Source organism: Chelonia mydas, chromosome 3 (assembly GCF_015237465.2).
Source record: "Chelonia mydas isolate rCheMyd1 chromosome 3, rCheMyd1.pri.v2, whole genome shotgun sequence".
In the NCBI taxonomy this organism is placed as follows: Eukaryota; Metazoa; Chordata; order Testudines; family Cheloniidae; genus Chelonia; species Chelonia mydas.
Genome location: NC_057851.1, coordinates 52,478,206 through 52,493,044, shown reverse-complemented (window position 1 = coordinate 52,493,044; position 14,839 = coordinate 52,478,206). Strand labels below are relative to the sequence as shown.

Genomic DNA, 14,839 nt, shown 5'->3' with positions numbered 1-14,839 from the left:
TCTCCACCTACTCTGTGCCCTTCCCCACCACTTTTCCATTGAGGTGCACCCAGATGAAAGCAACTAAGTACCATTTCTTCTGCTCCTTCAAGCACAAAGGCTGTGATTCTGGGCAGCAATCCTGAGGGCATGGAAGGAAGGGACCAGAGGTTTCTTACTCCATTGTGCCACCTTGCTATATCTCAAATGTGTGCTGCAACGCAAGGACTAGCTATAATCAAGCCTATAATTTTCGTTTCTTTCTGAAAGGTCTCCAGAAGTTGTCCCCAAAATACAGTTTGCATCATTTTTAATATACTGCAAGATCCTGTCTCTAGTACTTTGATACTGTATTTATTGAGGCTGCTATAGTACTCATTTGCAGTAGGTTTGCACTAATTAGCACATAATATATTGATATTAATTGGCAGATTATTTTTAAGTATACAGAAACCATGTTCCATTTTTTAAAAACTTTAAAAATACCTAATGGCAAATAATTAGAAGCCATATCGTTTGCTTTGCTCTCCTGAATGAAAGGTAGACGGATACTACAACTCCCAGCCAGGTGCATGCAGAAGAGAGGAGGTCTGTTCTAGCACAGGTGCTTTCTCCTTGTCTGAGTTTAAAAATAATGCTTTTGTTGGATAATTCTGAAACTGCATCCCTTGTCTCAATTAAGTTGGAATCTGATGAAACAGAAAGGCAGCTCAGGGGAATTCATCACAATCTCCTCCAGGTGGGAAATCAGCTTCAGCCACCAGAGATTGTTAAGCACATTACATGAGTGTTGCACTTGGTTGAGAGGCTGGGAAGTAGTCACATTCCATCACAAACACACAGCTGTTAGTGCCCCTCTGTTGAATGATTAATGGAGCAGCATTAATGGTGACCTTTGAAAGAGGAGTGGGAGTAATAAGGGTGTCAGGAAAATATATCTTGGGAAGAAAAAAAAAAGAGTGTCCATGAGAATCTTAAAATGGGCTCTGCCCATACTGGAATGATCTGGCAGAATCCTTAACTGGGAGAACAGAATTTAAAAAATACATTTAGGAAGACATCGTTAATATATTTATACATTATATCTTGTCAAGAAACCTTTCTACGTATGTTTGAAAAGCATATCATATTGCTCCACGGGGTTATTTATTTTGTTTGCAACGCAGTGCAGTATTTTTACCCTTCAACCGTTCTTCCTTTTATTTCACCTAAAGTGGAAGTTCAATATTTTATATCGGAAAGAGGCATCATAGTTCCTCACTTGCTAGTGTGCAATTAACAAATGTAGAATACTATAACATGATGTTAGTAGGCTGAATTCCTGTAAATCTCATTTATTCCCATCTCATTTGCTAATAAGCCTAAAATATATGCCTTAATCTCCAGGACCTCGATAAAAATTTTATACAATGAACAATGGAAAAGGGAGCTTTCATCATTCTTTTCACTGCTACAGTGAGACAAAGGGCTCTTTCATTCAAACAGCAGCAGATATACAGGATCAAAATTATATACATTGGATGTAAATTATCCTTCCTCAAGTCTCCCCCACCCCTATTCCTCATCAGAAGTCTGACTGAAGCGTAAACAGTTAAATGCTTATATGGTGATGATTAGCAAAAAATAAACAGAGCAAGTACTAAAGCTGGCTTTGCACCTACTGAATGCTGCAAGTGTCTGTACTCATTTGATATGCATCTAGCAAAGCTTGGATGTTCCCAGAAGGCCACTCCATGAACACTGAGAGAGCAGCGTCTGCTAGTGGTGCCTGTGAGTCATAAAGAACAGAGAAAATATTTATATATATATATATATATACCTGAGAATAGTCAGAGTGAACAAAGCCTATGGAGGGTACATTCTATGTTATTTTAGAGCACACACAGAAACAATTTTATGCAAATGAGCATCAGCAGCATTCAAAGAGCAATACATGTTTCTGTAACAGATATCCTGTGTCATATAATTGGCATTTAGGAGTTTTAATTAGAAGGCTTTATGATCTGCTTGATTTTCAGCAAAATGCCTGATACATCCTGGCAATTAATTTTTACTCATTATATTATATATCTTTATATATTTCACTTTAATATCTGGGCAACGGTTAGATGTGTTTGAATGCAGGTGGAAGGGCAGTTTTAACAAAAAAGAAAACAATACATCCCTCTATTGTCAGCATGTAAATTTGATGTACTACTGTACCTGTGGCATTGAGAGGACATCGATTGAATGCCATGTCACCAGCTGGGGTCCTTTTCCACACCATTGACATCAAATAATCTTCAGGACATATTTCATAAGGTGCTGTGATTGAAAAATGAGTATTTGAATATAGGCTTTTGTAAAATGTATACACTGCGTATCAGAAAAAATACATCCTCAGCCTTAACCCCATACTCTCCGAGAAATGCAGATTGTTGTCTTTAGGGGCTCATTTTAACATGCTTTAGCACATAAACGTAAGATCTCCTTTGATTTTTGTATAGGATCTCTCTTCCTGCTGGGCTTTCATTTCACAATCTGTTGCATTTACTCTCTCTCTTGCCTACATACATACATATGCAATATTAACTCTTTTAAAAATGTACCACATTGTACCAGTTTCTATTTAAAACATTTCGTCTCTGTTGCAAATCAGTGTGGTTAACAGGCCCGAAAAATGCATAAAGCTCTTTGAGGTTATTGTGTTTGTTTGTTTTTTAACTTTAGTTGCACCCAAAGCAATTATTTTAAAGCCATTGCTGAAACATTAAATGTGATAAGCATGTCAATTGTGAAGCAGATATTCTGGAAACAAGAGAGTAGGTCACTACTTCTTTTTATATGGCTTTTATTGCAATTGTGTTGTTAGCGAGTGAGGCCAATAATCTGAAGCAGAGTGGCTATAAGCCAAAATGATGTTTTCTGATTATCACAAAAAAGTTTTTAAAAGGAAAGGAAATTACTTTCACATTCCCATGGTAACAGACTCCTACTAGCAAATATGGACAAGGTAAAAGAAAACTACATTGGTAGCATTTTCACATAATCAAGACTTCTAGATTCCTTTTGGTGTTCAATATTTTTGTTGTAGCTTCCCAGTTAGTGAACATTTTTTTCAATGTATTAACTCTAAAAAGTCCTCATCTTGACAGATATGTCTAACCATTTGAAGTGATGCAAAACACTAGCAGCTCAAATCATTCCAAAGTAGCAGAGAAAAATGGAGAATATTTTCCTTCTATCATTGCCTGTATTAGAGTAGAAACTATGTACCTTGTATTAAATGCAGTATCTACTCATAATAACAGGTTTCAGAGTAACAGCCGTGTTAGTCTGTATTCGCAAAAAGAAAAGGAGGACTTGTGGCACCTTAGAGACTAACCAATTTATTTGAGCATGAGCTTTCGTGAGCTACAGCTCACTTCATCGGATGCATACTGTGGAAATCGCAGAAGACATTATATACACAGACACCATGAAACAATACCTCCTCCCACCCCACTCTCCTGCTGGTAATAGCTTATCTAAAGCGATCATCAAGTTGGGCCATTTCCAGCACAAATCCAGGTTTTCTCACCCTCCGCCCTCCCACAAACAAACTCACTCTCTTACTGGTAATAGCCCATCCAAAGTGACCACTGTCTTCACAATGCGTATGATAATCAAGGTGGGCCATTTCCTGCAGAAATCCAGGTTCTCTCACCCCCTCACCCCCCTCCAAAAACCACACACACAAACTCACTCTCCTGCTGGTAATAGCCTATCCAAAGTGACCACTCTCCTTACAACCTGCATGAAAATCAAAGTGGGCCATTTCCAGCACAAATCCAGGTTTTCTCACTCCCCCACCCCCATACTCACACAAACTCACTCTCCTGCTGGTAATAGCTCATCCGAAGTGACCACTCCCCCTACAATGTGCATGATAATCAAGGTGGGCCATTTCCAGCACAAATCCAGGTTTTCTCACCCCCCCCCCCACACACAAACTCACTCTCCTGCTGGCAACAGCTCATCCAAACTGACCACTCTCCCCACACTGTGCATGACAATCAAGGTGGGCCACTTCCAGCATAAATCCAAGTTTAACCAGAACGTCTGGGGGGGGGGGGGAAGGAAAAAACAAGGGGAAATAGGCTACCTTGCATAATGACTTAGCCACTCCCAGTCTCTATTTAAGCCTAAATTAATAGTATCCAATTTGCAAATGAATTCCAATTCAGCAGTTTCTCGCTGGAGTCTGGATTTGAAGTTTTTTTGTTGTAAGATAGCGACCTTCATGTCTGTGATTGCGTGACCAGAGAGATTGAAGTGTTCTCCGACTGGTTTATGAATGTTATAATTCTTGACATCTGATTTGTGTCCATTTATTCTTTTACGTAGAGACTGTCCAGTTTGACCAATGTACATGGCAGAGGGGCATTGCTGGCACATGATGGCATATATCACATTGGTGGATGTGCAGGTGAACGAGCCTCTGATAGTGTAGCTGATGTTATTAGGCCCTGTGATGGTGTCCCCTGAATAGATATGTGGGCACAGTTGGCAACGGGCTTTGTTGCAAGGATAGGTTCCTGGGTTAGTGGTTCTGTTGTGTGGTATGTGGTTGTTGGTGAGTATTCGCTTCAGGTTGGGGGGTTGTCTGTAGGCAAGGACTGGCCTGTCTCCCAAGATTTGTGAGAGTGTTGGGTCATCCTTCAGGATAGGTTGTAGATCCTTAATAATGCGTTGGAGGGGTTTTAGTTGGGGGCTGAAGGTGACAGCTAGTGGCGTTCTGTTATTTTCTTTGTTAGGCCTGTCCTGTAGTAGGTGACTTCTGGGAACTCTTCTGGCTCTATCAATCTGTTTCTTCACTTCCGCAGGTGGGTATTGTAGTTGTAAGAATGCTTGATAGAGATCTTGTAGGTGTTTGTCTCTGTCTGAGGGATTGGAGCAAATGCGGTTGTATCGCAGAGCTTGGCTGTAGACGATGGATCGTGTGGTGTGGTCAGGATGAAAGCTGGAGGCATGTAGGTAGGAATAGCGGTCAGTAGGTTTCCGGTATAGGGTGGTGTTTATGTGACCATTGTTTATTAGCACTGTAGTGTCCAGGAAGTGGATCTCTTGTGTGGACTGGACCAGGCTGAGGTTGATGGTGGGATGGAAATTGTTGAAATCATGGTGGAATTCCTCAAGGGCTTCTTTTCCATGGGTCCAGATGATGAAGATGTCATCAATATAGCGCAAGTAGAGTAGGGGCGTTAGGGGACGAGAGCTGAGGAAGCGTTGTTCTAAATCAGCCATAAAAATGTTGGCATACTGTGGGGCCATGCGGGTACCCATAGCAGTGCCGCTGATCTGAAGGTATACATTGTCCCCAAATGTAAAATAGTTATGGGTAAGGACAAAGTCACAAAGTTCAGCCACCAGGTTAGCCGTGACATTATCGGGGATAGTGTTCTTGACGGCTTGTAGTCCATCTTTGTGTGGAATGTTGGTGTAGAGGGCTTCTACATCCATTGTGGCCAGGATGGTGTTATCAGGAAGATCACCGATGGATTGCAGTTTCCTCAGGAAGTCAGTGGTATCTCGAAGGTAGCTGGGAGTGCTGGTAGCGTAGGGCCTTTACCAGCAGGAGAGTGGGGTGGGAGGAGGTATTGTTTCATGGTGTCTGTGTATATAATGTCTTCTGCGATTTCCACAGTATGCATCCGATGAAGTGAGCTGTAGCTCACGAAAGCTCATGCTCAAATAAATTGGTTAGTCTCTAAGGTGCCACAAGTCCTCCTTTTCTTTTTACTCATAATAAGAAGTCCGTTCCTCAAAGCACATATTAGACAAGATAAAGGGTTAGAGAAATGAAGTATAATTGTCACCACATTCCAGATAGGGAAGTGAGGCACAAAGGGATTAAAGGATTCACCATGGTTATACAGGAAAACTATGGCTGAGGCAGGAACTGAACCCCAGTATCTTGAGTTCAACTCCAATTCCTTTTCCATAAGATAACCCTTTCCCTGTACTTCTACTGACAAAACTATGCAGAGTTTTGCATAAAGCAGTGAACTCTGTCTTTGTGGATGACAAATAGCTCCTTGCAGATGGCTCAGTGATACTAATATGAATCACAGCCGTTCCGAAAATTGCTTGCTAAATTTGCCTCAGCATCAGCACTCCTGAATCGTAAGTCAAGGAACGTTGATGTTGCTAGAGAAGCAAGAATATCCCTTAATGGCAAAACCCTAAGAAAGTGAGCTGTTTCACTTATCCAGAATACTAATTTGCTTCAGATAAGGCAGTCTAAAAGTGAACTCATGAAGCCAATGTTCTAATGGGGGAAAGCAAGGGATGCATGATCAATGGGGAACATCTGGTGACACAAGCATGTTGAAATTACTGTCATACTTTGTCCTTGTGAAAAAAAAAAAGACAGTTAAGTGATGGTCTTTGGTGTCTGAAGACTGACACAGCCTACCCAGGTGCTGACTTACAACTGACTTTCTTTTTCGTCGGGGTCCTTCCCCTTTATATTGTCTACATAATGTCCATTTTGGCTTTACAAGTTTGCTCAATCTGTTTTATCCCAATTCAGTCTCCATCCAACACTCTAGAAAACAGATTATATAGAATCACAGAGTGAAAGGTTGCTTGGATGCTTTTGGGGCAGAAATTCTCTCTTTATATATAGTTTAAATATGGTAAATTTGCATTAGTTTAAAATCAATTTTCCTGAGCCTTTTAGGGTTAGAAGTGTTAGTTCCCATTGAGAAGCAACAATACAAGATAATACCATTTATATTTTTGAGGATGATTTTATGTATAGAAACGCTGTCATGCTACTTTTGTTGATGTACATTTTGTGGGAAATTCCATATCTGGGAGTGAAGTAGTGAATATTTCTCTAGAAGGTTAGTATAAAAAAAGTGGTTGTTTGACACTGTTCAGGAGGTTAGAAAGTTATTACATAATTCTGCAATTTATCACATGGCTCTTAAATTTATCACGTGATTTAATACCACATATGTGTAGGTGATGGGTGATAAATTACAGGGCTATGTGATAAATTATAAAGCCCTTTGATAAATTAATTGATCATACACGTTAGACCACTTCATATGCTCTCTGTTCACTAATCTATCACCTCAGGACTTACTCTCACATTCCAAACTCCTTTCCCTTCCAAATATTGAATTTTATATGTGTGTGGCCAAATGTAATTTATACATTTTATTTGAAAGAGAGTTGAAGGTAGAAAATATGTGGAGAGCTTTCAACTATTTGGAAGTGTGCCAAGGTACTGCATTTTAAGTAGGAAGTAAAACAGACTGAGAACAGTACTGACCTATTTTGTTTCTATTTCTAGTGGCTAAGTTACGTGTGTGGGGTGTTTTTTCACAGAATTCAAACCCTCTGCAGTGCTAGAAGCTTAGAGCTCCACTCCTCAGCTACAGCTTGGGGGAGCACAGAGCAACTCAGGATTAGGGGCTGGACAGATGGCTTTGTGCTATTTTGGTTCTCCAGTCTGAGTGCTAGTTAATTGACACTGTTGCGGTAGCTGAGGATCACCAGGATGCTGGTCAGTAAGCCACTTGAGTATATATGGGGATGTCACAAAGGTCTTTTCCCGTGCTCTATTAACTTCTATTTCAGCTAATATCCCTCAACTTCTATGCATTTTCTCCTCTCTGCCTATGATTGCTGATGATACAGTATTGTATTACAGTGTGCCATCTTGGCCCCAAGATATAAACTTATTAAATTCTGACTATGAGAAGTTGGAGGCATGGTTATTCTTTAATGAGTTGATTTAAAATTAAATTAAAACGAAAACCATGGATTTGCATTCACCTCCCAGATTACAGGAACTGATTACCTGACTAATGATGAAACCAACAATGGGTAATGACATTAAGTGGGATGTCAGGTAAGTAATTTAAATACTGTAGAATCTGGCTAGCTCCTTCTCCTACTTCTAGTTTAGCAAACATGGATTATATCTAAACATTTACCATGTTGACGAGCACAGTATACAAATGAAGCAGAATGTTCTCTTCATGGTGCACTCAGAATGGGGAATAATGTACAGAACAGCTTACACTGTGTAAGTATCTACATATCTGGACACATGATGATTTATGATCATGTGACCTTTGTAGACTGTGCCAAACTGAGGGCGAGGAAGGGGCCAGAAGAGACTAACACAGAGCAGCTATTTGGAGGAGTTCTCACTGAATCCAGTGGACTGACTGGGACGCTGAAGACCACAGTGGCCCTCAGAGTAGCCTTGTGGGTTACATGTGGGCTTGAATTTCTATTATTCTGTTTGTGTGTGTTCTATGTTACTGTTGTAGTAATTTTTAAATATTTTAACATGGACAATTGATACAATCACTTGCATCATTTATTGGCATAAATTAGAGACTGTGTTGTGTGTCCAGAGAAGGTAACTATCTCCTTCTAATACAAGGCAGAGACACGGGACCATAACCCAGTGTCAAGGACACCTGGATCATGGGGGGCAAATTTGGCAAACCAGCTGTATTGCACACAATGCCCTTCCCTCTAACTGTTCCATTACAGGACAAATCTTGTTTCCCACATGTAATCTCAGGAAGCAGGTGGGGCACAATGGGAATCTGTGGAGATGGATAGAGAAAAATCCTTCCCTTTAGGCCACTCTGGGGCTGCTGCTTTCTTTCTCCCAGACACTGTGGATGTTCAGCAGGTCGATATTCATAGCTATCTCCACCCACAAAATACTTCTTGGCCCTTCTGCAGATGTTGCCTCCTGAAGCACAGCTCTGTGGCATGCAAGTGCTGCAGCTCCCCTTTTGTGGTCTCCCAAGAGCAAGCCCCACATTTCTTGGTGGCAGTTCAGCTGCTTATTGGGCACTGTCCTTTAAGAGAGAGCAGGGTCCAGGGCACTAGGACTAATTACCTGCTTCCCAAGAGGACTTAAGGGAAAGCTACTGAGCCTTACAACAGGGGAGACAGCAGGTGGTTGGGAGATGCCTGAAGGCACTGAAGGAAGTAAGGAGGTGCCTGTAGGGAGGAAGGCACCAGCTGGGAAGGCCTCTGGAGGTGGCTGAACTCCAGACATAAGGTAAGCAGAAAGATAGACCCTTAGGGAGGAGGGACTGTGCCCAGCTTGGGATGGAGTTGAAAGAAATTAACTAACAAACTTTTAAAGAGAGGATACTCCCTCAGGGAGGCGGGGCTGGGCCCAGCTGAAACTGGGATGAAGACTTTGTAAGTTTGAATTTTCTTTTAAAAGACTTTGTGCAGGATTTAATAAAATGAAACCCAGAAGGGGGAATGTGTTGAATATCTGTCCTGTGTGGACTTTTTAAGGGAACCTGAGTTAAGGGGAAAATGAGGCAGGCCTCAGCAGAGCCATCTTGGCTTTCAGGGCATGCTGCAGGACTGGCATGCCCTTTGACAGACACCCACACAGAGGAAAAGAGGAAGAAATAGCATTTGCCTTCATATTAAGTGTCTATAACTAAAACTGATTTGCTTACAGTGAACACTGATTATGGGAGGCCGGCTTCAGGGACTACGACCCCCGACAATTATAGGTTGGGGGGGGGGGGTTTGCATGAAAACCGCCACCTGCATTGTTTGATCTGGGATAACTTTTAATCCTATATTTTAATAAGCCCTTCATTATAAATTTAACTAAAATGGTGACAGATTTATGTCAGTTGCATTTAGACAGTCCCAAGCATTATTTTGTTAATACCTTTCTGAAGATTACTGAATAAGAATCTATGCCGTTGTCCCCCTGAGATGGAAGTGAGCTGTATCGTGGGCTGGCCCAATGAGCAAAATATAAATTTAAAAAGTGTCATGCAAGTGAGGCTATCCATTGAATATATTAAAAGAAAAATTATGATTGGTGCTTTCTTAATACAGAATGCTATAGAAGTATATGAATGATTCTCTACAAAGTCTAATATCATCTCAGAATGTATAACAATAATTCACAATTGAAATTAAATAGTGAAAATCATTCACATACTTCTATAGCATTCAGAACCAATTCTGTGCCTGAAAAACCACAAACTGTCAACATACATATTATACAGGCTTGCTCCCACTTACTCTCCAAACCTTTATTGTGTTTAGGATGAATTTGCAAACTAATGCCTTCTAGTGTGTTTACAATTTTTCCCTTTCGTGAGATGTATTGGTCAGAATTTAATTAAAATGAGACAAATATTGTGCTCAGGAAATTTGCACTGCTAGTGAACCCAGCCAAAATGTTCTTTAGCTGGATTCTTGGAAAGCAATACATTCAGGGCCCAAGTCCACATTGGCACAAATGCACTCCTTTATGTTCCCTTATGCCACCAGTGTGTTGAGCTCTTGGTGTTCAAAGTGTTTTGTGAAAGCAAAGTTGGAGACAGCACTGGTAGGTACTATAAGATGTGAGTCAGCCCTGTCTTTCCAGACAGAGCATTGGAACACCAGAGATTTCTATGCTGCCCCAAAGTAATGATATGAAGTGAAATAAATACATAATTACTAGGACTGGCCAGTAAACAAGAATTCTGTCTTGTGAATAATTTCAAGGTTTTGAAAATTAGTTTAATTCCAATGCAAAACAAAATGGAGATATTCCAAATGTTTTCACAAAAAAACAAAACAAAATACAAGAGCCCCACTCCCCCCCACCACAAAATAACCAACAACCCAATGGTTAGGGCACTCACTTGGCTGTGGGAGACACAAGGAGATAACTAAGGGGGGATATGAGAGAGGTCTATAAATCATGAGAGAATGTGAATGGAAAACTATTATTTACCCTTTCACATAATGTAAGAACCAGGGGTCATCCAATGAAATTAATAGGCAGCAGGTTTAAAACTAACATAAGGAAGTACTTCTTCACACAACACACAGTCAACCTGTGAAACTCTTTGTTAGGGGATGTTGTGAGGGCCAAAACGATAATGGGGTTCAGAAAAGAATTAGAGAAATTCATGGATGATATGGCCATCGATGGCTATTAACCAAGATGGTCAGAGACACAACCCGATGCTCTGTGTGCTCCTCAATCTCTGCTTGTCAAAAGCTGGGACTGGATGACAGAGGATAATTGCTCTGTTGTGTTCATTGCCTCTGAAGCACCTGGCACCAGCCACCATCAGAAGACAGGATACTGGGCTAGATGGACCACTGATCTGACCCCATCTTATGTTCCATCTTCTAAATCAGGCAGAGCCTTAACCACCAGGCTATTACTATTCTGGAGTGGGTGGATCTCTCTTTTTGACCAGAAATTCCATCCTGGACCCGAGAATTCTTCTCAACAATTTTTTTTCAAAACAATTACATTTAATAGGAAAAAAAGATTCATCATGAAATTCTCGACCAGTTCTAATAATTGCATGAGTTTTCCCAAGTGTAACTTATCTAGTAATTATTTTGCAGCTATACAGTATAATTTTCAAAGCATTCTACAAACACTATTACATATTTGTTACTTGGTACAGTGGAAACTCTTGTAACAGTCTTCTGTGGTATTCTTTTTTACTGCATATCCAAAGTCTGTTTTAAAAGCTGATGTGAAAGTATACCTATCAATGTATTGATAAATGGCATCACCTTCAGCCTGTCTGGAATTTTGCCCACTGACTTTAGTGGGAATTTATGGGACTCAGTATCTGCACTTCTAAATTCGGGATGGCTTAAAACACTTTGTTGATCATTAAAGTCAAGAACTAGAACCTAACCTTGCTTATTAATATCTTTATTCATTTTTATCCTACTGATCATAGTGACAGTAGTGCAGGTTGGTTCAGTATTATTTTATTAGTAGTATTATGGTAGCACCTAAAGGCGCTAGTCAAGATTGGGGCCCCATTGTACTAGGTGCTCTACACACACACAGAGTAATTTTTTTCTGCAAAGAATTTACAATCTAAATCGGCAAAACAGACAAAGGATGGGAAGGGAAAACGGGTACAGAGAGGTGAAGTGACTTGCCCAAGGTCACACAGCAGATTAGTGGCAGAGCTTAGACTAGAACCCAAGTCTCCAGAGTCCTGGTCCAGTGCCCTATCCCCTAACAAAACTAACGAAGCATAGTTTTCACAAATCTTGTAAAAAAGATGGTATAGCTGGAGATAATTTATCAGGTCTCCACATCTAAACAAAACTTAAAGCATTGGCATCAAATAAGTAATGATATTAAAATATTTTCCCTTTTCTCATACGCTATCATAAAAAGTTGATATCTCTTTTTTTGCAGGGAGAGGAAGATAGGGATGGATCTCTCCAGAATTGCTCTGTTCTATATTCTCCCTCTGAAGCTCTGGTCCTGGCCAATGTCAGAGACAGGTACTGAGCTAGATGGTCAATTGGTCTGACCCACCATGACAGTTCTTATGTTATTATCTTTTGTGTGAAAGCATTAGCTATTCTTTAGTAGAAGCAGTTGTGTTCTGTCATCTTTAGGTTAATGTAGAAAATAACTGGTCATCCCTTCCATTAATTATCAAGTCAAAGCAATTCATATGTTATGTTTTTCCCTTACTTAGAAGAGGCACTTGGTGGTGAATTTGATGGATTTGTTTTGAGTAAAAACTGAATGACGCATAAATATAAAAACACTGTGGAAAAAACATTATAGGAGCTTCCATTAACTTAAAACCAAAATTAACACTGACTGAACACAAGATATCATCAAAAAGGAAAGGCATTATATTTTTCTACGAAAATTTATGAAGGCTACATTGTTTATAAATATCATTTGAAAATGGGCTCCTGTGATCTGATCTTGTCTGAAAAAAGATGCACTTCTGAAATGTGTTAACAAAAATCTGATATATTAGATTACTCTTCCATTCTTGATGTGGGGGGAAGGGACACTGGTTGGACTGGGAGATGAGGCATCCCTATAAGGCTGGCCAGCATAGTGAAGAGGTGTCCCCTTCTTTATGGCATCTTATGCTCATATGGATGAGAATTGCCTTCGGTAATAGCATGGGCTTTGTCCTACCCTCTCCCTCCCATTGATCATGGTTGGCTCATTTGAAGGGCCCTTCTCTCTGAATTGGCCCAGTCATGTGGCTGCAAGTCTTCATAAAGCTCCTTCTGGGAATGAGCTGCCACTTTACTGGTGCCCAGATGACCCTCCCACCCTTCTCAGATCCTTAGCTTGTGTAAATTGGTAAAAATTATATACAAAAGTAGAAGATCTGGCTGTAACACTGGCGTAAAACTAATGTCAATAACAGAAGAATCAGGCCTTTTGTGTCTGTCAGATGCTTGATGATCATCTATCATAAAAAGAGAAACTAATTAGACACAAACATTTTTAGTGCTGCTTTTCTGTACAATGTTTACTGGCTATGAAAGAAACATTAAATTAAAAAAACTGCTAGATTAGGATGATCATTCCTTCGTGATTTTGGCAACTTTCTTTAATCTATATTTCAAAATGTCTGAAAGAAAAAAGGGCCAGGTAAGTACAGAGTCATTCTTATACTGAAGCCTTGACTTTTCTTTTAATTTCCCAGTATCTTTGCTTAAATCTTAGCTATACTGGGAGATGAACAGTAACTCTGCCTCGAAACAGTTAAGTCAAATTTATCGTTAAACTTCTATAAATGTGTGTATAATCTCCTGCATCATTATTATCATTTGATAAAAGTTTTAAGTTATGATGACTCCTGTTAGCATGCTGATTGTGATCTGGTGAATCAAGTCAGTAAACAAATTTAGTGAACAGCACATAATGCTCTGAGTGCATTTGACTTGTAAATACATTTGTAAAATATTTTATTAACAGCAGGTGGCAATCTTTGAAAATTGGATTGTAGCTGTATGGTTTTACCTCTAATTCCACAAATGCAAATGATTTAAAGAATATTTAGTAGGTCGAGACTGGTTTATCTGAATGTCTGCTTATCCAGAAGATTCACATTAATCCTGTTTTAGTGTACTGTGCAACGCTACTCTGGAAAAATTATATTTTATGTCAAAATTTGTATTTCTTTATGATTACTGCATAGTTATTTTGTATTGCTTTTCAAATAATGTAGATTATATTAAAACTATACACCAAAGAGAACATTTGCATGTAGTTAATTACTCTAAAATATTATTTTAGATTTGTAACTACAATTACTCCTTTGTTGCTGTTGGAACGTGTTGTTCTAGTTCATAGTTTTATCTTCATATTTTAAGTTCTGTTCTTGGGGATGGGATTGGTGTCAGGGGACAGATTTTGCTTCTTAGGAATATGTGGGTTTGAGAACACAGGTTTCAGACCTGATAAGCCCGCCAATTCCTGACCTGCATTGTCCCTACCATTCAAGTCCCGTGTTTCCAGAGCCGAGAATGCAAGCACTGAAACGCAAAGTGGAATTGTTCAGGGGTGAAAGAGACTGCTAGATTCACTTTATCATAACCCTCTTCAGAATTTAGAACACAAGACTGCCAGCATGAAGGACTAGCACATAAAATCACTAGACCACATAGCCCCTGTTTGTTATCTTGTATTTGTCTGGTAATGATTATTCTGCTTCAGGTCAATGCCTCCACACAGATAAATATAGAAAGATAAATTTGTATTCACCAGCTGTTTTTGCTTAGTCATCACTTTAGTAGTAGCCCAAATTTTTTCTTAAGTGTCACCCAGGAAGATTTAAATATGTGAGCAGGACAACATAAAATATGCTGCAAAATGTGTTTAAATATGTATAGTAAAATTGGAAAGATGTACGTCCTTTTCATTTTAACCACCTTCCTTTTATAATATATTGCTCACATACAGTATTAATTCATTCTATCCATTACAGTAGAGTTCATTCTCCCCCTCCACCCCCTTATCTTCATTCCATTTGGATGCCCCAGCTGCACGACATAGAGGCCTTTTGTATGGAGGATA

The 14,839-nt window shown here is 39.7% G+C and overlaps 1 protein-coding gene across 9 annotated transcripts in view; it reads right to left on the bottom strand.

The window, feature by feature from the left end:
• ADGRB3 (adhesion G protein-coupled receptor B3) overlaps positions 1–14,839 on the bottom strand; it is a 616,055-nt gene that overhangs the window by 329,980 nt on the left and 271,236 nt on the right. For all 9 annotated transcript variants that reach the window (XM_043542447.1, XM_043542448.1, XM_043542449.1 and 6 more), the window contains 2 exons: positions 2,182–2,283; positions 1,641–1,747 (listed from right to left, as the gene is read on the bottom strand). In XM_043542447.1, the coding sequence (XP_043398382.1) occupies positions 1,641–1,747; positions 2,182–2,283 (209 nt within the window). The remainder of the gene's footprint in view (positions 1–1,640; positions 1,748–2,181; positions 2,284–14,839) is intronic.